The sequence below is a fragment of the Entelurus aequoreus genome, linkage group LG21 (genome assembly GCF_033978785.1).
Source record: "Entelurus aequoreus isolate RoL-2023_Sb linkage group LG21, RoL_Eaeq_v1.1, whole genome shotgun sequence".
In the NCBI taxonomy this organism is placed as follows: domain Eukaryota; kingdom Metazoa; phylum Chordata; class Actinopteri; order Syngnathiformes; family Syngnathidae; genus Entelurus; species Entelurus aequoreus.
In genome coordinates this window covers 11548845-11571256 of record NC_084751.1, presented here as the reverse complement: position 1 = coordinate 11571256, position 22412 = coordinate 11548845, and the positions used below count along the sequence as shown (strand labels likewise).

Here is a 22412-nt window from a genome sequence, read left to right as displayed (position 1 = left end):
AGTTTGCAGGACATTTTGCTTCCACATCTGCTCTAAAGAGCGAGTGGGCGAGCAGTCGTAGACACGAGCGGTGGAACATTGACGTAAGTTCCCAAAACATATTTTTCTGCTTATTTGTCAACTATTAATTTTAGAGATGTCCGATAATGGCTTTTTTGCCAATATCCGATATTCCGATATTGTCCAACTCTTAATTACAGATTCCGATATCAACCGATACCGATATATACAGTCGTGGAATTAACACATTATTATGCCTAATTTTGTTGTGATGCCCCGCTGGATGCATTAAACAATGTAACTTTACCATGAATTGATTAACGTGGACCCCGACGTAAACAAGTTGAAAAACTTATTCGGGTGTTACCATTTGGTGGTCAATTGTACGGAATATGTACTGTACTGTGCAATCTACTAATACAAGTTTCAATCAATCAATCAAAAACAAGGTTTTCCAAAATAAGAGAACAACTTCAACTCCAGTTATGGAAAAAAGTGCCAACATGGCACTGCCATATTTATTATTGAAGTCACAAAGTGCATTATTTTTTTTTAACATGCCTCAAAACAGCTTGGAATTTGGGACATGCTCTCCCTAAGATAATCCTGATACCCATTACAACTATGGGAAATACTATTCTTTGACTTTCACAAAGTGCATTATTTTTTATTTTTTTTAAACATGCCTCAAAACAACAGCTACAAAAACAATGAAGGCACACAGCTTCAGTCCAGAGTATACTAGAGCATACTTGCCAACCTTGAGACCTCAGAATTCGGGAGATGGAGGGCGGGGGGGGTTTGGTGGTAGCGGGGGGTGTATATTGTAGCGTCCCGGAAGAGTTAGTGCTGCAAGGGGTTCTGGGTATTTGTTCTGTTGTGTTTATGTTGTGTTACGGTGCGGATGTTCTCCCGAAATGTGTTTGTCATTCTTGTTTGGTGTGGGTTCACAGTGTGGCGCATATTTGTAACAGTGTTAAAGTTGTTTATACGTCCACCCTCAGTGTGACCTGTATGGCTGTTGATCAAGTATGCTTTGCATTCACTTATGTGTGTGTAAAAGCCGCATATATTATGTGACTGGGCCGGCACGCTGTTTGTATGGAGGAAAAGCGGACGTGACGACAGGTTGTAGAGGACGCTAAAGGCGGTGCCTTTTTGGAAATTGGGAGAAATTCGGGAGAATGGTTGCCCCGGGAGATTTTCGGAAGGGGCACTGAAATTCGGGAGTCACCCGGGAAAATCGGGAGGGTTGGCAAGTATGCCCTACTTCCGTGTTTTACCGGATATGTACCGCTCCGTACAGCGGCGTTTTAAAAAGTCATTAATTCTACTTCTTGAAACCGATACCGATAATTTCCGATATTACATTTTAAAGCATTTATCAGCCGATGATATCGGACATCTCTAATTAATTTTGTACTCTTCTAAGAATCATGATGCTTATGATGACGTTCTGGTCTAATAAATATGACGGGAGCGCGGGACCGTTCACACTGTATTTGCATCGCATACCAATTTATATCCACATAAGAAAGAGGCCTGGGTTGTGTATGAATAATTTGGAATTGCATTGTTATGTAAAAATCAGATAAAGGTCACATATGAGCAAAACAATTAGAATTGACCTGCAGTGTGAACAAGGCTCAAATGTATGTTAATTGTTGTATTGTTTGTATTTGTATTTTTTATTGTCATTGTTGTGTAACAAACGGGACACCAGAGGGTGGTAGAGCTGTTGAGGAATGACCATGAAAGATCAGTGCACAGTACGCCATGTGGCGCCAAGCTAAGCCTTATTAAATGACGTTGCCCTTGCACTATCGTTTCATTTCACCCTGTAATGTAATGTAGCCTAACAAAATATATTCAAGGCACGTCTGCGCTATCAGTGACGTATATGCACTCCTGCACAAGCACACCCTCCTCTCGCTCTCCCCATCCATCACTGTGACGACGACAAGAACTGAATGAATGAATGACCTTCTTGTAGACTCCTCCTCTCCTTCTGGAAGCAGGAAAGGATAACCCAAACAAAAGGAGAGAGAAAAAGAGCAGGTGGATTTTTCATTGAAAATATTTTTCACCACACACTCTGGCAGCATGGCGGGATGAGTGCAGCCTTGTCAATGCATGTCGCCTTGTAAGTAACCTCATAATTGCTTTTCTCAAAAAAGATTAAGGGTTTAAAATAGAATTGTGTGTGCGCGCGTGGTTTTGCACATCAAACACCAGGGGTTTGTTGTTTTTTCCCCCCATCGACAGCTGAAATGTGTCAGTATGATGTTAGAAGAGTGAGCAAATATTAAGTCTCTCTTAACTGTTAAGTAAGTCTACAAGAGTGGTAATTGTAGTGGGATCCCATAGCCATGTTAGCATCCATGAATGTCTGTTGTTGCCACTAAAACTGCTCAAGTATTGAGTATGTATGTATATGTACATTTGTATCATATATAAATATAGTTAGTGTAATATTCTCTTTAATGTGTAAATGTTATTTTTTTATATTAGTGTATTTCCATTGTGGTATCAAAATGTATTAGAATACATTCTAATATTTACTTTGGTATTGAAACATTTAGATTTTATTTTTTTTACAGGTATTTGGGTGTGCCAGTTTCATGGAAATGTCAAAAACATTCCTATTTCTCTTAAAACTGTTTGCATAAAAGTGTGTATTCTCAAGTATCACAATTCCATGGAACTCTACATTCGTACACATTTATACTTGTTTTGTAATTGGATGGTATGGTAGCTCCACTGTGGCGATATTTGTTAAGTGTCCAAGTTGAACTATCTCTGCCCACTCTGTCCATGGTGATGCTCCATCTAACAGATGGGGGTGTGTTTTCACTCATGAGTCACCAAAGCCATCTAAAGAAGCTCTAAAGTACTAACTAATATTTCTTCCATGGCTGTGTGTTCGTGTGCACAGGGTAAGCTGCTTTGTAATATGAAACACAATCCTTCAGCTCTATATAGGTCATGGAACTTCTGGTTTTTCCTAAAGGAGTACTAGTTTGCATCGAAATGAGGAAGTACTGTTTGTCTCAGACTAGGGGAGTACTAGTTTCTCTTAGACTGAGGGAGTGTTCGTTTGTTTTGAAATGAGGGAGTACTAGTTTGTATCAGACCAAGGGAGGAGGCCTACTCGTCTGTCTCAGACTAAGAGTACTAGTTTGTTTCAGAATGAAGGGAGGACTAGTTTGTATCAGACCAAGGTAGTACTAGTTTGCATAAGAATGAGGGAGTACCAGTTTGTCTCAGACTGGGGTAGTGCTAGTTTGCATCAGATTGGGGGAATGTTAGTCTGTCTGAAACTAAGGGAAGACTAGTTTGTATAAGACTGGGATAGTACTAGTTTGTATCAAAATGAGGGAGTGTAATCTGTCTCAGACTTGGAGTGCTCTTTTGTATCGGACTAATGGAGTACTAGTTTGCATCAAACTAGGGGAGTGTTAGTCTGTCTCAGACTGGGAGTGCTAGTTTGGATCGGACTAATGGAGTTCTAGTTTGCATCAAACTAGGGGAGTGTTAGTCTGTCTCAGACTGGGAGTACTAGTTTGGATCGGATTAATGGAGTACTAGTTTGCATCAAACTAGGGGAGTGTTAGTCTGTCTCAGACTGGGAGTACTAGTTTGGATCGGATTAATGGAGTACTAGTTTGCATCAAACTAGGGGAGTGTTAGTCTGTCTCAGACTGGGAGTGCTAGTTTGTATCAGACTAATGGAGTCTTGAGACTAATTTGGTCTCAGACTGAGTGAGTACTAGTCTGTTACAGAATGATGGAGTACTACTCTGTCTCAGACGGAGGGTGTACTAGTCTGTCTCAGCCAGGGAGTGTACTAGTTTGTCTCAGACGGAGGGTGTACTAGTTTGTCTCAGACGGAGGTTGTACTAGTTTGTGTTAAACGGAGGGTGTACTAGTCTGTACTAGTTTGTCTCAAACGGAGGGTGTACTAGTTTGTCTCAGATGGCGGTTGTACTAGTTTGTGTTAAACGGAGGGTGTACTAGTCTGTCTCAGACAGAGAATGTACTAGTTTCTCTCAGACGGAGGGTGTACTAGTTTGTCTTAGACGGAAGGTGTACTAGTCTGTCTCAGACAGAAGGTGGACTAGTTTGTCTCAGACGGAGAGTGTACTAGTTTGTCTTAGACGGAGAATGCACTAGTTTGTCTCAGACGGAGGGTGTACTAGTTTGTCTTAAACGGAGGGTGTACTAGTCTGTCTCAGACAGAGGGTGTACTAGTTTGTCTCTGACTTAGACCAGACTAATCCAGACATAAAAGGCCAGCCTCCCTGCCCTGCTTTTAAAAAGATCCCACGGACTAATAGATTGTCTCAGAAAGGCTGGAGGAAAATGGGGAATGCATCATCCTAACCGCCCTTCCCTGCAATTCCCTCCCACTTCTTCTACCACTTCTAAAAATAGCTTAGCTTACCGACTGCATAGGCTTATGTTTCCACGGCAACTGTGTCCATTCACAGCTTTCTCGTCTAGAGCGTCTGGGATTTTGACTGTGATGACAAAATAGTACAAATTGGATTACAATAAACCCACGTTTATCGCTGTTAATTGCTTTCTGGATCGGATGGTAGTAAATTAATTTCTGCAAAATAGGAATGATCAATTATAAGTCAAATATTTTCATAGTCGGAGCATAACAAAGTTTTATATTTTTTGACACTATGAGAGCCCTTTAGTCGTGAAATAACACCCACATGGTCACCTTTACACTCCTTTATCCATATATAGTAATGCTGCCTGAGGCTAGGCCAGTCAGTGCCCACAATACTGAACAGTGTGCTCTGATTGGTTTGGTCTCATCCAGTTGCTAATACTACTATAGTATTGATATTTTAGTTAATTTCACCATTTTTATGCTTGAAAATGCTTGATTTAGGCCAAAAATACATAGATTATGCTTAAAAAACAATCTGTGACTGTGTAGCCACAAACTTCAAAGCATGATGTGACGAGAGATGACTGTAACTTGTTCCAGGGTCAAACTTTCACCATCTTGTAACATTGTCATGCACTTGTCATTTTTGGTCTGGTTAAAATTAAACCTAGTCTGTTTTCTCTACTAGTAGTTGTTTTTTTTGGTGAAGTGTAAACGCAGTCCACTAAACCAAGCACCAGCTTGCTTGAATGAGTCCGCTTGCAGGTTACAAGTTTGCACATTCTATGTAAGTTAGCACTTTGCTCAATTGGCACATGTATTTTGCTCACAGATGTACATAGTTTATTTCCTCCATATTATTTTTACCTAGTTGTTACCATGTGTTACTGGCATACATTTTGGAAAGCAAAAGAAAGAATGTAATTATCAATATTTACAATCTTCATTATCTCGTCCTTTTGAAGTGGACTGTAGTGCTGCGTGAGGCAAGTGTCAACGCCATCCCCACCTAAACACCGAATGTGGATTAAAACCATAATCACTAGTAGTTAAACATAATTGTTTTTTGTTTTTTTATTTTCCTAAAGTGTTGCGTTGCTCATTGCAGTTTGCTGAATCCGCCAGAAACGTAGTTTTCTTGTTAGCACATCTCATTATATAATTGATATCCTTTTTGTTCCTACAATTTTATGTAAACCAGACACGTCCCAAACGCAGTTTCATCAAGTATTTATTAGGGATGTCCGATAATGGCTTTTTGCCGATATCCGATATGCCGATATTGTCCAACTCTTTAATTACCGATACCGATATCAACCGATACCGATATCAACCGATATATACAGTCGTGGAATTAACACATTATTATGCCTAATTTGGACAACCAGGTATGGTGAAGATAAGGTACTTTTTAAAAAAATGAATCAAATAAAATAAGATAAATAAATTAAAGACATTTTCTTGAATAAAAAAGAAAGTAAAACAATATAAAAACAGTTACATAGAAACTAGTAATTAATGAAAATGTGTAAAATTAACTGTTAAAGGTTAGTATTATTAGTGGACCAGCAGCACGCACAATCATGTGTGCTTACGGACTGTATCCCTTGCAGACTGTATTGATATATATTGATATATAATGTAGGAACCAGAATATTAATAACAGAAAGAAACAACCCTTTTGTGTGAATGAGTGTAAATGGGGGAGGGAGGTTTTTTGGGTTGGTGCACTAATTGTAAGTGTATCTTGTGTTTTTTATGTGGATTTAATAAAAAAAAACAAAAAAAAACGATACTAATAATAAAAAAAAACGATACCGATAATTTCCGATATTACATTTTAACGCATTTATCGGCAGACCGATATTATCGGACATCTCTAGTATTTATGAATATGCTTGATTCAGCATGGGGAGGGGGGCGTGGCCTGCGGACCTGCAGCGAAGCGTGGTGTGCCAAGACCGGCTTCAAGATCAGCAACAGGTGCGTAGATGGCCCACCTGGGCCTGCTTATCTAATCACCTGTCGCTCTGTTAAAAGGCAGCAGCCGGGAAGGAGAGGGGAGTTGGAGTTGGAGCATGAGAGAGAGCGTGAGCGAGATTGACACACACTAAGGTTAATTGCTGAAAAGCACAACAGAGACTTTATTGTTAAATAAAACAGTGTCTAAAAACCCTGAAAAGGAGCGGTGATGTCTGTACTTGGAGGTCCGGCCATGTTGAGCGCCAAATTGTGGAGGTATCTCTTCTCTGGGTTCTTCGCTACAGGTCCGCAGGCCACGCCCCCCTCCACACAGCATTATTGGGTTCGCTTACAAAAATGCAAGTTAACTGAATTATATTTTAATGTTCGTAATGACCATACAGTTGTAAAAATGTAATGCTTTCCAACAATAAAATATTTTTTACATGAATTCACTAATGTAATGTTAGGCACTAATGTAATGTAAAACACACATGAAAAACTAAAGTTTGCTCTTTCAAAGCTAAAGTTAGGAGTTAACTATAATGCCTCAATATTCACACAATGCTTTCTTTATTTATGATGACATCAGAGCAATCTGAATGCTGAGTAAGTGCTCTGAACCTCCGGGGATGCCATGACATCATTGCAGTTTATGATCTCACCTTTGATCACCTTGCTGAAAAGGAAGCCCAGTTTGCTTCTTGATGAGCTAAAAATCTGACGTTTCTATCTACAGAGTGCTGTTAATTCTTAGTGTTTTATTTTGAAAATCTCTAACCGTACCATGTCCTTTGATTTTCACGGTTCGTCCTTCCGAGAAGATGACTCTGGAGATGAAGGGACGAGTGTTCAGGAGGACGATCGAGCCTTAAGCCAAAGCGCTCTGAAGACGTTGGCCAACAAGCTGGACGACTTGAGCACCTGTAATGATCTTTTAGGAAAGCATGGCGCCGCCCTCCAGCGCTCCCTCAGCGAACTCGAGGAACTGCGCGGCTGCGTCGACAGCCCGGACAAAGTGAAAAGCGTTAACGAGCGAGCCACCCTTTTCCGCCTCACCTCCAATGCTATGATCAATGTGAGTTCCCCCCCCCCCCCCCCCCCCTCCGCCCTCGTTAGCTGCAAATCTCTCATATAACTGGAACGCAGTGGGGGGAAGACACATCCTCTTTGTCGTCTTCACACTCTTCAGGCTTGTCGTGAGTTCCTAGACGTAGCAGAATCTCACAGCCGAAGGTGGCAAAAAGCCCTGCAGCATGAGCGAGAGCAGCGTCACCATCTGGAAGAAACCATCGAGCAGCTAGCCAAACAACACAACAGCCTGGAGACGGCCTGGAGGGAGAAGCCCACCTCGTACGCAGGTGAGAACTACTCTTATTTGTCAATGGAACACATTTTTATTATCGTATATCTTTACGAGGGTCGATACTGTGAAATTAATGATTTTGAGTCAACACATTCAAGCCGTACACAGACTACTTGAATAACTTTTGGGAGATACACTCGGCTTAATTTGGCTACTGTTTGTGTTTACATCGTGTATTTCCCTGCAGGTGTGGAGAGATCTCGCAAGGGGGACGAGAGTGAAGAAAATGACGAATTCTTTGATGCCATGGAGGACGCCCCTTCATTCATAACCGTGTCAACCAATGCTGAGACGCAGCACAAGTAAGACCTCATGGCATTTTTTTGTTTTTTACTGGCCAACTCAGACAAAAATAAATCATCTTTAAATACAAACCCCGTTTCCATATGAGTTGGGAAATTGTGTTAGATGTAAATATAAACGGAATACAATGATTTGCAAATCTTTTTCAACCCATATTCAATTGAATGCACTACAAAGACAAGATATGTGATGTTCAAACTCATAAACTTAATTTTTTTTTTGCAAATAATAATTAACTTAGAATTTCATGGCTGCAACACGTGCCAAAGTAGTTGGGAAAGGGCATGTTCACCACTGTGTTACATGGCCTTTCCTTTTAACAACACTCAGTAAACGTTTGGGAACTGAGGAGACACATTTTTGAAGCTTCTCAGGTGGAATTCTTTCCCATTCTTGCTTGATGTACAGCTTAAGTTGTTCAACAGTCCGGGGGTCTCCGTTGTGGTATTTTAGGCTTCATAATGCGCCACACATTTTCAATGGGAGACAGGTCTGGACTACATGCAGGCCAGTCTAGTACCAGCACTCTTTTACTATGAAGCCACGTTGATGTAACACGTGGCTTGGCATTGTCTTGCTGAAATAAGCAGGGGCGTCCATGGTAACGTTGCTTGGATGGCAACATATGTTGCTCCAAAACCTGTATGTACCTTTCAGCAATAATGGCGCCTTTACAGATGTGTAAGTTACCTATGTCTTGGGCACTAATACACCCCCATACCATCACAGATGCTGGCTTTTCAACTTTGCGCCTATAACAATCCGGATGGTTCTTTTCCTCTTTGGTCCGGAGGACACGACGTCCACAGTTTCCAAAAACAATTTTAAATGTGGACTCGTAAGACCACAGAACACTTTTCCACTTTGTTTCAGTCCATTTTAGATGAGCTCAGGCCCAGCGAAGCCGACGGCGTTTCTGGGTGTTGTTGATAAACGGTTTTCGCCTTGCATAGGAGAGTTTTAACTTGCACTTACAGATGTAGCGACCAACTGTAGTCAAATATGTTGTCTTTGTAGCATATTCAACTGAATAAGGGTGGAAAATGATTTGCCAATTTTCCGTTTGTATTTACATCTAACACAATTTCCCAACTCATATGGAAACGGGGTTTGTAATTACTTGAAGGGGAACTACACTTTCTTTTTTTAATTTTGCCTGTCGTTCACAATTATTATGAAAGACATGACGGATTGGAATTTTTCGCAAATCTCATTTAAAATAAGGTGGAACTGCAGTTGAGTATAAACCACCTTCTGCAGTATTTTTGATAAAAATTGCAGTTTAGAAATTGGCCTGTAGTTTGACCCAAAATTATGTTTTTTTTAAAAGAGGTTGTACCACGGCTTGTTTCAAGCAACAGGGAATGCTACCCGAACTAAGTGAGCAATTAATCATGTTTAGTACATGAGGCCCAAAAGAGTCAGACATATTTTAAGAGTCTGCTAGGGAGGCTGTCAAGGGGGCACTCAGAGGGTCTTGATACAATATTAAAATCACTAAAAGCAGATGTGCAGAAAGGAAAAGAGCTTGGGTCTGGAGTAGCATATAAAGTAGTTGGCTGAAGGTTTAAGATTTTGTCAATAAAAACATAAAAAATGTGTCACACAGAGAAGTTGATGGATTTGTAATCCTGTTAAAAACATTAAAAAGCACCTGGGGTTTGAGTGTTGTTCGACACAAGGTTAGACACGTATCGGGATTTTGCTGCTTTACCAGCTTTTTGGTAAATGGCAGTAGAGATGCGCGGATAGGCAATTATTTCATCCGCAACCGCATCACAAAAGTCGTCATCCACCCGCAATCCACCCGAACTAACATTTTATCAAAACCACAACCGCCCGCCACCCACTCGTTGTTATACATCTAATATAGACGAGACAAGGCATTCCTGTTAAAGAAATGAGACTGATCCAATGCAGCAGAGACATTCAATGCGTGCCACGCAATAATATTTCTTGGCCACGCATTAGAGCATACTTGCCAACCCTCCCGGTTTTACCGGGAGACTCCCGGTATTCAGCCGGAGCTGGAGGCCACGCCCCCTCCAGCTCAATGCGGACCTGAGTGGGGACAGCGGTGACAGTCTGTTTTCACGTCCGCTGTAGAATGATCGAGGGCGAGTTCTTAGTTTCTTATGTGGGTTTATTGTTAGGCAGTTTCATCAACGTCCTCCCAGCGCGGTAACAACACACAACAACAGCAGTCACGTTTAGTCTACCGTAAAGCAGTTCGTCTGCCGTAAACTGCAATGTTGTGACACTCTTAAACAGGACAATACTGCCATCTACTGGAAAGCCTTCAGAACACTGAAATTCAAGTATTTCCTTTTATTTATATGTATAATAAAAAATAAAAAAATAAATAAATATATATATATATATATATATATATATATATATATATATATATCTAATATATATATATATATATATATATATATATAGGTCATTTGTACGGAATATGTACTGAACTGTGCAATCTACTAATAAAAGTTTCAATCACTCAATCAAAGACACCAAGAGACTGCCTAATATATATATATATATATATATATATATATATATATATATATATATATATATATATATATATATATATATATGCGCATGTCCTCCCCGTGACTGCGTGGGTTCCCTCCGGGTACTCCGGCTTCCTCCCACCTCCAAAGACATGCACCTGGGGATAGGTTGATTGGCAACACTAAATTGGCCCTAGTGTGTGAATGTGAGTGTGAATGTTGTCTGTCTATCTGTGTTGGCCCTGCGATGAGGGGGCGACTTGTCCAGGGTGTACCCCGCCTTCCGCCCGATTGTAGCTGAGATAGGCTCCAGAGACCCCCGCGACCCCGAAGGGAATAAGCGGTAGAAAATGGATGGATGGATATATATATATATATATATATATATATATATATATATATATATATATATATATATATATATATATAGGAAATACTTCAGTTGGTGAATTCTACCTTAAATATATTCCCCTCTTAACCACGCCCTTAACCACGACCCCGGCAGGCAGTGTTGCCCTGTTTGAGACTGTCACAGCATTGCTGTTTACGGCAGACGACCTGCTTTACGGTAGGACAAAAAAGGGACTGTTGTTGTTGTGTGATGTTGCCGCACTGGGTAGACGTTCATGAAAACTGCCTACAATAAACCCACCTAAAGAAACAAACAACTCGCCCTCGATCATTCACATGGGTAACAACATTTAACTATGTATTTTTTTTTCTGAATTGGTTCAACCGCCACCCGCCCGAATCTATTTAAAATCTATTTTTTTCGTCATACAACCGCCCGACCCGCGGTTTACCCGCGGACTCCGCGGGTGTACCCGCTAACCGCGCATCTCTATTAGGCAGTCTCTTGGTGTCTTTGATTGAGTGATTGAAACTTTTATTAGTAGATTGCACAGTTCAGTACATATTCCGTACAAATGACCACTAAATGGTAACACCCGAATAAGTTTTTCAACTTGTCCACATTAATCAATCCATGTCCTCAGCGAAACATGAAGAAAATATTTTTTCCACTTTCTTTCTGCACGACAACATTCGCGTCTGAGTAGTGTCATAAAGCCATGGCTCTCCAGCGGGCTTTGGTCGCCTATTAATAAAGGGAGCAATCGAGGCCAGAATGTCGCTTCAGGTGAAATGAAATAGGTGGATCATGTCAACAATAGTGTGGGAGTTCAGTGGAAAAGTATTAAAGGCAGCAGAAAAAAGAGCTGCTGTTGATGAATTGATGGCGCGGCGGCGGCGCACAGGGGCACACAGTTTGCTCTTAGGGCCAGGCAACGTGAGCGCAAACACAACTTGAAAATAGTCTGAAATACCTTTGTTGTTAATGATGTTTAGACCATAGGATAGAACAAGATCCAAATCATCCCCCTATTCACCAATTTATTACGGCGAAAAGAGTCCACAATATATAAAAAAAAAGCCTTGATCAGAGGCTTAGAGGGACAACAGATGTGAAAAATAAAATCAACAACAATTAAAAACTGGCTGCAGTCGAGTGCAATACTGGCCACAAGGTCCGAAAAGTCTTTTATAAAGTCCATGTTGAATTAAGGAGTTCGATAAATGGTTGCGCACAACACGGGCCTATCAGCATTGATTATAAAGAGTTGTAACTCAGAACTCTCATAATTGATTAGATTTTTATTAAGGATCCCCATTAGCTGTTTGCCACAACAACCCACTAGTCTTTCTGGGGTCCACAAACTCAATACAATTACAAGTAAATGCATATAATTATAACTACACAATACAGAAACAAATAAAAGCATCAACAAGCAAACAATTAATAGGCACATAATATTAATTACCATATAAATTTAAATCATCAACAAGCAAACTAATATGAACTCATATGAAGCAGAAGGGATCTTACGACAGTTTAAATTAGTTTTAAAAACAGGGACTTTATTTTACATTTTGTGTTTTTGTTACTGCGATGAGGTGGCAACTTGTCCAGGGTGTACCCCGCCTTCCGCCCGAATGCAGCTGAGATAGGCTCCAGCGACCCCGAAAGGGACAAGCGGTAGAAAATGGATGGATGGATGGTGTTTTTGTTATTAGCTAAATATTTCAGCATAGCTAAAGGTTTGTTTTTATAAAATTATACTCTACTATTATTGTATTATTTTCAAGTCTTTTTTAACATTTTTATGGGCATCTATCTATGCATGAAACTTTTCAAAATTTCCAGAAATTTACTCATGTTAAGTATTTGGTTCAATAAAACAACTTCCATCCACTTTCCTGCTTGTCCCTTTTTGGAGTCACAGGGGGTGCTGGAGCCTATCCCAGCTGCATTCGACCGGAAGGGCCAACACAGACATACAACATTCACACACTAGGGACCATTTAGTGTTGCCAATCAACCTATCCCCAGGTGTATGTCTTTGGAGGTGGGAGGAAGCCGTAGTGCCCCGGACATGCAAACTCCACAAAGAAAGACCCCGAGCCCGGGGATCAAACCCAGGACCTTCTTATTGTGCGGCACACACACTAACCCCTGTGCCACTGTGCTGCCGACACAACAACTTGACACGCATATTTGGGTTTGACTTTGTTTAAATTCCTTTTCCGAAAAAGAATATTGCGATATACAGTACAGGCCAAAAGTTTGGACACATCTTCTCATTCAATGTGTTTTCTTTATTTTCATGACTATTTACATTGTAGATTGTCACTGAAGGCATCACAACTATGAATGAACACATGTGGAGTTATGTACTTAACAAAAAAGATGAAATAACTGAAAACATGTTTTTTATTCTAGTTTCTTCAAAATATCCACCCTTTGCTCTGATTACTGTTTTGCACACTCTTGGCATTCTCTGGATGAGCTTCAAGTGGTAGTCACCTGAAAGGGTTTTCACTTCACAGGTGTCACAGTTTTCATGCCTTCAGTGACAATCTGCAAAGACAATAAAGAAAACGTATTGAAATGAGAAGGTGTGTCCAAACTTTTGGCCTGTATTGTTTATAACAAATGTATCTGGTTATGAGTTTTGGTCCATACTGCCCAGCCCTTTGTGCAAGCTAGACCTGCTGGCACACGTAGAGGGGTTTATTGAAGTTGTCTGAGTTATATCAGTGCTTTCAGACCAAGATATTGACAAGTACTGGTTTGCATACCATTTTGGACATTTCTACAGGCAAAAGTGGAAGTGCAGGGTAGCCAAACAGGCGTTAGGATCTGCCCACTGACTTTAACGGCTGAGTTTGTAGAAAAAATAAATGAATGACGTGCTGCCACACAGGTTTATGAAATGAAAAAATAAATAATTAAATCAGTAGTTCATTGAATGATCAGTTAATTAACTTGATACTGAAAAAATGATGTATATACTTACATAAATGTACTTTAATGTTTAATTGACATGTTTAAAAACACAACACATTAATTCCAATTAATGCCGCATTGAAGTAATTATTTTACGATTTTTTTTAGGGATGTCCGATAATATCGGACTGCCGATATTATGGGCCAATAAATGCTTTAAAAGGTAATATCGGAAATTATCGGTATCTGTTTCAAAAAGTAAAATTCATCCATCCATTTTCTACCGCTTGTCCCTTTTTGGGGTCGCGGGGGGTGCTGGAGCCTATCTCAGCTGCATTCGGGCGGAAGGCGGGGTACACCCTGGACAAGTCGCCACCTCATCGCAGGGCCAACACAGACAGACAGACAACATTCACACAGTAAAATTCATGACTTTTTAAAACGCTGCTGTGTACACGGACGTAGGGAGAAGTACAGAGCGCTAATAAACCTTAAAGGCACTGCCTTTGCGTGCCGGCCCAGTCACATAATATCTACGGCATTTCACACACAAGTGAATTCAAGGCATACTTGGTCAACAGCCATACAGGTCACACTGAGGGTGGACGTACAAACAACTTTAACACTGTTACAAATATGCGCCACACTGTGAACCCACACCAAACAAGAATGACAAACACATTTCAGGAGAACATCTGCACCGTAACACAACATAAACACAACAGAACAAATACCCAGAACCCCTTGCAGCACAAGCTCTTCCGGGACGCTACAATATACACCCCCCGCTATGCCCTACCCCCCACCTCAACCCCGCCCACATCAACCTCCTCATGCTCTCTCAGGGAGAGCATGTCCCAAATTCCAAGCTGCTGTTTTGAGGCATGTTAAAAAAATAATGCACTTTGTGACTTCAATAATAAATATGGCAGTGCCATGTTGGCATTTTTTTCCATAACTTGAGTTGATTTATTTTGGAAAACCTTGTTACATTGTTTAATGCATCCAGTGGGGCATCACAACAAAATTAGGCATAATAATGTGTTAATTCCACGGCTGTATATATCGGTATCGGTTGATATCGGAATCAGTAATTAAGAGTTGGAAAATATCGGATATCGGCAAAAAAGCCATTATCGGACATCTCTAATTTTATTTGTTTATTTAATTTTGTCCCATTTGATGGTGATCTGCTTCTCTTTCACCAACACAATGTCAACTTTCTCTTAGACGCTCAGGGAGTACTCAGAGTATGATGAGCGGTGGATTGCCTCATGACTGGACCCACAACGAGAATGTAGGTCCCTTTTGTTTTGTTTGTGCCTTTTGTATTCAAATGATGTAAAGCTTTTTTCTTCTTCAGGACACCTCAGGCTCAAACCACATGCAGCTAAGGCGAACACGACGCAGCCGCATTCCAGACAAACCCAATTATTCCCTGAACCTGTGGAGCATCATGAAGAACTGCATCGGAAAAGACCTGGCAAAGATACCGATGCCTGTAAACGCTTCACACTCGCTACAAAGGACGGACGTATGCAAATGAGACTTTTTTCATCGCAGTTCTTTTGTTTGCAGGTCAACTTCAACGAGCCGCTGTCCATGCTGCAGCGCCTGACCGAGGATCTGGAGTACAGCGAGCTGCTGGACCGGGCGGCTCGCTGCGACTCCTCCCTCGAGCAGATGTGCCTGGTGGCTGCCTTCTCCGTGTCCTCCTACTCCACCACCGTCCATCGCACAGCCAAGCCCTTCAACCCTCTGCTAGGTGAGACGTACGAGCTGGATCGCCTGGAGGAGTACGGCTACCGCTCCATCTGTGAGCAGGTGAGTCATCCACAGCGCTCGTGAGTCTATGTCCACATTAGAGTTGTCCCGATACCAATATTTTGGTACTCGTACCAAAATATATTTCGATACTTTTCGATACACAAAAAATGGCATTATTGGCTTTATTTTACCAAAAAATCTTAGGGTACATAAAACATATGTTTCTTATTGCAATCGAAGAACAATCTTGTTCTTAAATAAAATAGTGAACATACTAGACAACTTGTCTTTTAGTAGTAAGTAAACAAACAAAGGCTCCTAATTAGTCTGCTGACTTATGCAGTAACATATTGTGTCATTTATCATTCTATTATTTTGTCAAAATTAGGAAGGACAAGCTGTAAAAATGAATTATTAATCCACTTGTTCATTTACTGTTAATATCTGCTTATTTTCTGTTTCAACATGTTCTATCTACACTTCTGTAAAAATGTAATAATCACTTATTCTTCTGATGTTAAGATACTTTACATTAGTTTTGGATGATACCACAAATGTAGGTATCGATCCGATACCAAGTAGTTACAGGATCATACATTGGTCAGATTTAAAGTTAAAGTACCAATGATTGTCACACACACACTAGGTGTGGCGAAATTATTATCTGCATTTGACCCATCACCCTTGATCACCCCCTGGGAGGTGAAGGGAGCATTGAGCGGCAGCGGTGGCTGCGCCCGGGAATCATTTTTGGTGATTTAACCCCCAATTCCAACCCTTGATGCTGAGTGCCAAGCAGGGAGGTCCCATTTTTATAGTCTTTGGTATGACTCGGCCGGGGTTTGAACTCACAACCTACCCATCTCAGGGCGGACACTCTAACCACTAGGCCGTCCTCATGTGTCCAGGGACGTATTTCCTAAAATTTATAAACATAGTATGATTTTTTCAAAAAGGAAAAGAGATTTTGTGACGATAAAAATATCAATGTAATCATAGTAGTATCGACTAGATACGCTATTATACTTGGCATCATTACAGTGGATGTCATGTGTAGATCCACCCATGGCATTTGTTTACATTTAGGCGCGCTAGCTTTTGTTAGCGGTGACGCCGGTGAGCTATTGTATCCTCCTACGGTGTGTAGTGAAGCATGTTTTAGCTATTCCTCGTCCTCCAGTGATAATGTTACTTGTAAGAAACTCACTTTATTCGTCGCCATGGAGGCGAGGATTAGTGATTTAGAAGTAGCTAAAACACTGCCGACTGCGGATGGATGTATGCTGCTAGCTAGCGAGCCATGTCTTAAAGCACCTCTTCCTGAGGGTGTTTCAGTGTTATAACTTCACCTTTATTGTCAGTTTTAGGCCAAAATGCGTCCGTTCTCCCTTTTCTGTCTACACATTGTGTCTGCTTGTAAGTACTCTGTGATTGTGCGCTGCCAAACATGCTCCTCTGCTGGTAAAACCAGCAATGTCACGACGTGACGTCATGCCCGGGGACCGGTACTTCTCAAATAGAGTATAGTACCGCTTTTGATTCATTAGTACCGCGATACTATACTAGTACCGGTATACCGTACAACCCTAGTCCAAACAATAATAATGCACTCTCAAGCGATCGGGCAACAGTTGGTGCCATAAACCTGCTAATCAAGCAGCATTCTAGTCAGTATAACGATGCGGGGCATCACAACAAAATAAGCCATAATAATGTGTTAATTCTACGACTGTATATATCGGTATCGGTTGATATCGGAATCAGTAATTAAGAGTCGGACAATATCGGAATATTGGATATCGGCAAAAAAGCCATTATCGGACATCTCTAGTTTTGCGTAATATTTTTAAAATAGCCATTGTGTGGACATGGACCATGATTTTTGTTCCATACACATATTTACAGGTCTCATGTGAATATACAATAAACATGTTGCCATGTACTCTCTCAGGTGAGTCATCACCCACCGGCCGCCGCCCACCACGTCATCTCCCAGCGAGGATGGACGCTGTGGCAATCCATCACTATTGATAGCAAATTCCGTGGGAAGTACGTTTCTGTCATGCCGCTAGGTGAGGAACCGCTTCAGCACACTTGGTCATGCTCGCCACCAAAAAGTTCAGATGTAATCCATTGTTTGTTTAAAATGGGAATTATGATGAATTTCATCTTTTCTGACTTATAAATGGGGCAGCACGGTGGTAAAAGGGGTCAGTGCGTGTGCCTCACAATACGAAGGTCCTGGGCTCGGGATCTTTCTGTCTGGTTTGCATGTTCTCCCCGTGACTGCGTGGGTTCCCTCCGGGTACTCCGGCTTCCTCCCACCTCCAAAGACATGCACCTGGGGATAGGTTGATTGGCAACACTAAATTGGCCCTAGTGTGTGAATGTGAGTGTGAATGTTATCTTGTCTATCTGTGTTGGCCCTGTGATGAGGTGGTGACCTGTCCAGGGTGTACCCCGCCTTCCGCCCGAATGCAGCTGAGATAGGCTCCAGCACCCCCCGCGATCCCGAACAGGACAAGCGGTACAAAATGGCTTAAACAATGCCAAAGTGTCAACCTCTTAAGGCCCAAACTGTTTGTTTACATGCTTTTTTTATTTCTCTTTGCTATTTGAGCTTATTGGACCCTAATTAGAATAAAAACTAAGAATTATCTTTTTATATGATGTACTTTTAGTCCATAAGTAACAAATGTGTGCTTCATGTTTAGTGACATGCTAATTCTTATTTTTACACTTTTTTCCCCAAATTCCATTGTATGTTATATACTCTTTTGACACCACCAGATGGCAGTATAAGTGTCCACATAAGCGGCCATAAGACCCAATTCAGAAGTGTACACAATTTTGGAAATAAGAGCTAAAAGGTGCTGTCCACGCATGTGGCCAACTAAGCCTTTAGAGATTAAGGCCTGGATAATATGGCCTAATTTTATACAAAAAATTTGATTCCTGATGATTTTGTCCCCTACTTCTTAAAAAAAAACAATGAATACAAATGACAGATAATTCAAACAAAATTTTGCTTTCATTTAATAAAAAAAAAATAGTAGTTTGAAAGTTTGAAAGGAGACAATGCCCCAATATACATGGCATGAACATACACCGCATCTTACTCTTAGCAAAATTAGAAACATTTTATAAAGTTGTTTTTGGAACAAATATGAATTGCACTTTGTATAGACTCATTGTTAAAAAATAAATGAGGGCTTCTGTAAACAAAGATTTACCATTGCACTCTACATGCAAATAAATAAACTCAATACAATGTATTGAGTTAATATTGTAAGTAGGGATGTCAGATAATGGCTTTTTGCCGATATTCCGATATTGTCCAAATCTTTAATTACTGATCCCGATATCAACCGATACTGATATATACAGTCGTGGAATTAACACATTATTATGCCTAATTTGGACAACCAGGTATGGTGAAGATAAGGTCCTTTTTTTAAATATTAATCAAATAAAATAAGATAAATAAATTAAAAACATTTTCTTGAATAAAAAAGAAAGTAAAACAATATAAAAACAGTTACATAGAAACTAGTAATTAATGAAAATGAGTAAAATTAACTGTTAAAGGTTAGTACTATTAGTGGACCAGCAGCACGCACAATCATGTGTGCTTACGGACTGTATCCCTTACAGACTGTATTGATCTATATTGATATATAATGTAGGAACCAGAATATTAATAACAGAAAGAAACAACCCTTTTGTTTGAATGAGTGTAAATGGGGGAGGGAGGTTTTTTGGGTTGGTGCACTAATTGTAAGTGTATCTTGTGTTTTTATGTTGATTTAATAAAAAAAACAAAAAAAACGATACCGATAATAAATAAAATGATACAGATAATTTCCGATATTACAATTTAAAGCGTTTATCGGCCGATAATATCTATAAGTGTAAGTCTTTTGTTGTGAATTAACTTCTTCTATAAACAAAATGTTGCATTTACAAAGTATGCAAATAATAAATCAACATTAAAAGGGCTTTATGGTTTTAGTAAGTGGATAAACCTTGGCTTTTCCACTGTTTGGGCACCACAGTATGGCTTGGTTGGTAGAGCGGCCGTGCCAGCAACTTAAGGGGTTCCGGGTTCGATCCCCGCTTCTGCCATCCTAGTCACTGCTGTTGTGTCCTTGGGCAAGACACTTTACCCACCTGCTCCCAGTGCCACCCACACTGGTTTAAATGTAACTTAGATATTGGGTTTCACTATGTAAAGCGCTTTGAGTCACTAGAGAAAAGCGCTATATAAATATTAGGGATGTCCGATAATGGCTTTTTGCCGATATCCGATATTCCGATATTGTCCAACTCTTTAATTACCGATACCGATATCAACCGATACCGATATCAACCGATATATGCAGTCGTGGAATTAACACATTATTATGCCTAATTTGGACAACCAGGTATGGTGAAGATAAGGTACTTTTTAAAAAAATTAGTAAAATAAGATAAATAAATTAAAAACATTTTCTTGAATAAAAAAGAAAGTACAACAATATAAAAACAGTTACATAGAAACTAGTAATGAATGAAAATTTGTAAAATTAACTGTTAAAGGTTAGTACTATTAGTGGACCAGCAGCACGCACAATCATGTGTGCTTACGGACTGTATCCCTTGCAGACTGTATTGATATATATTGATATATAATGTAGGAACCAGAATATTAATAACAGAAAGAAACAACCCTTTTGTGTGAATGAGTGTAAATGGGGGAGGGAGGTTTTTTGGGTTGGTGCACTAATTGTAAGGGTATCTTGTGTTTTTTATGTTGATTTAATAAATACAAAAATAAAAAAACGATACCGATAATAAAAAAAACGATACCGATAATTTCCGATATTACATTTTAACGCATATATCGGCCGATAATATCGGCAGGCCGATATTATCGGACATCTCTAATAAATATATTTCACTTCACTTCACATCTTTAGCGACGTGCAAAGGAACCGCTTTAGTGATTGTTCTTTACTGTGCTTCATTCTCATCATAAATTATTCCCTCTAAGTATAAAACTGTGTCCAAGCTTTTGTTTGTGCTTCCCTCTACAATAGGAAACATTCACTTGCAGTTCCACTCCAGTGGGAACCACTACGTGTGGAGCAAAGTCACGTCAACGGTGCACAATATTATCGTAGGGAAACTCTGGATTGACCAGGTATGTTTTAAACCAGAAAATGCATGCTGAAGAAAGTCCGACACAATTTCCTCATGGTCCTCTTGTGTCATGTCGCTGGCAGTCAGGGGACATCGACGTGGTCAACAGCACCACCAAGGACATGTGTCACCTCAAGTTCTCCCCCTACAGCTACTTCTGCAGAGACGCCCCACGCAAGGTAGGGACCGCAGCCTGTCCTCCTGCCCGCCTTTTGAGCTGGAGCTGCAAGCCATGTCTCTCCTTCTCCAGGTGACTGGAGTGGTGGAGGACAAAGAAGGCAAAGCACATTACATCCTGTCAGGAACCTGGGATGAGAAGATGGAGAGCGGCAAGATAGTGAACAGCAGTCAAGGCTGCGGAGGCTCCGAAGGCAAACAAAAGACAGTTTATCAGACTCTCCCGTCCAAACTTCTGTGGAAGAAATACCCCCTCCCGTATGTTCACTCTCATGACCTTCTCGTCTCGAGGACTTCATCTGACACGTCCGCTTTGTCACTTCTCTCCGCAGGGATAACGCAGAGAACATGCACTACTTCTCAGCTTTGGCTTTGACTTTGAACGAGCTGGAAGACGGCGTGGCGCCCACCGACAGTCGCCTGCGTCCCGACCAGCGGCTGATGGAGGCCGGGCTGTGGGACGAAGCCAACGCCCACAAGCAGCGGCTGGAGGAATGCCAGAGGCTGGAGAGGAAGAGGAGGGAGGTGCAAACCACCCAAGCCCTGCAGGAAGGTGAGTCAATGCTAGATCACAGGAATATGCTATGCAGACACAAGTATTGGGACACATGGCCCATACAGGAAGTGCAACTTCGGAAATAGCGGTTAGTAGCGAGCACTGATGCCGCACGTGTTAGTCTAATACAGGGGTCACCAACCTTTTTGAAACCAAGAGCTACTTCTTGGGTACTGATTAATGCGAAGGGCTACCAGTTTGATACAATTTGCTCAATTTACCTTTAACTCTATGTTATTATTAATAATTAATGATATTTACACTTAATTGAACGGTTTAAAAGAGGAGAAAACACGAAAAAAATGACAATTAAATTTTGAAACATAGTTTATCTTCAATTTCAACTCTTTAAAATTCAAAATTCAACCGAAAAAAAGAAGAGAAAAACTAGCTAATTCGAATCTTTTTGAAAAAATTAATAAAATAATTTATAGTAATTTTTCCTGATTAAGATTAATTTTAGAATTTTGATGACATGTTTTAAATAGGTTAAAATCCAATCTGCACTTTGTTAGAATATATAACAAATTGGACCAAGCTATATTTCTAACAAAGACAAATCATTATTTCTTCTAGATTTTCCAGGACAAAAATTTTAAAAGAAATTCAAAAGACTTTGAAATAAGATTTACATTTGATTCTACAGATTTTCTAGATTTGCCAGAATAATCTTTTTGAATTTTAATCATAATAAGTTTGAAGAAATATTTCCCAAATATTCTTCGTCGAAAAAACAGAAGCTAAAATGAAGAATTAAATTAAAATGTATTTATTATTCTTTACAATAAAAAAAATAAATTTAGTTGAACATTGATTTAAATTGTCAGGAAAGAAGAGGAAGGAATTTAAAAGGTAAAAAGGTATATGTGTTTAAAAATCCTAAAATCATT

At 40.2% G+C, this 22412-nt stretch overlaps 1 protein-coding gene across 2 annotated transcripts in view; it reads left to right on the top strand.

The window, feature by feature from the left end:
• Positions 1 to 22412, top strand: part of osbp2a (oxysterol binding protein 2a) — a 41028-nt gene that overhangs the window by 11231 nt on the left and 7385 nt on the right. Inside the window, exons 1-12 of one of the 2 annotated variants that reach the window (XM_062030942.1) lie at positions 1791 to 2143; positions 7192 to 7445; positions 7560 to 7728; positions 7921 to 8035; positions 15072 to 15138; positions 15205 to 15342; positions 15420 to 15665; positions 17560 to 17680; positions 20687 to 20790; positions 20873 to 20968; positions 21040 to 21224; positions 21299 to 21519. In XM_062030942.1, the coding sequence (XP_061886926.1) occupies positions 2134 to 2143; positions 7192 to 7445; positions 7560 to 7728; positions 7921 to 8035; positions 15072 to 15138; positions 15205 to 15342; positions 15420 to 15665; positions 17560 to 17680; positions 20687 to 20790; positions 20873 to 20968; positions 21040 to 21224; positions 21299 to 21519 (1726 nt within the window). In that variant the 5' untranslated portion in view covers positions 1791 to 2133. Of the gene's footprint in view, positions 1 to 1790; positions 2144 to 7191; positions 7446 to 7559; positions 7729 to 7920; positions 8036 to 15071; positions 15139 to 15204; positions 15343 to 15419; positions 15666 to 17559; positions 17681 to 20686; positions 20791 to 20872; positions 20969 to 21039; positions 21225 to 21298; positions 21520 to 22412 lie in introns of those variants that run through there. The other variant, XM_062030941.1, reaches the window with a different exon arrangement.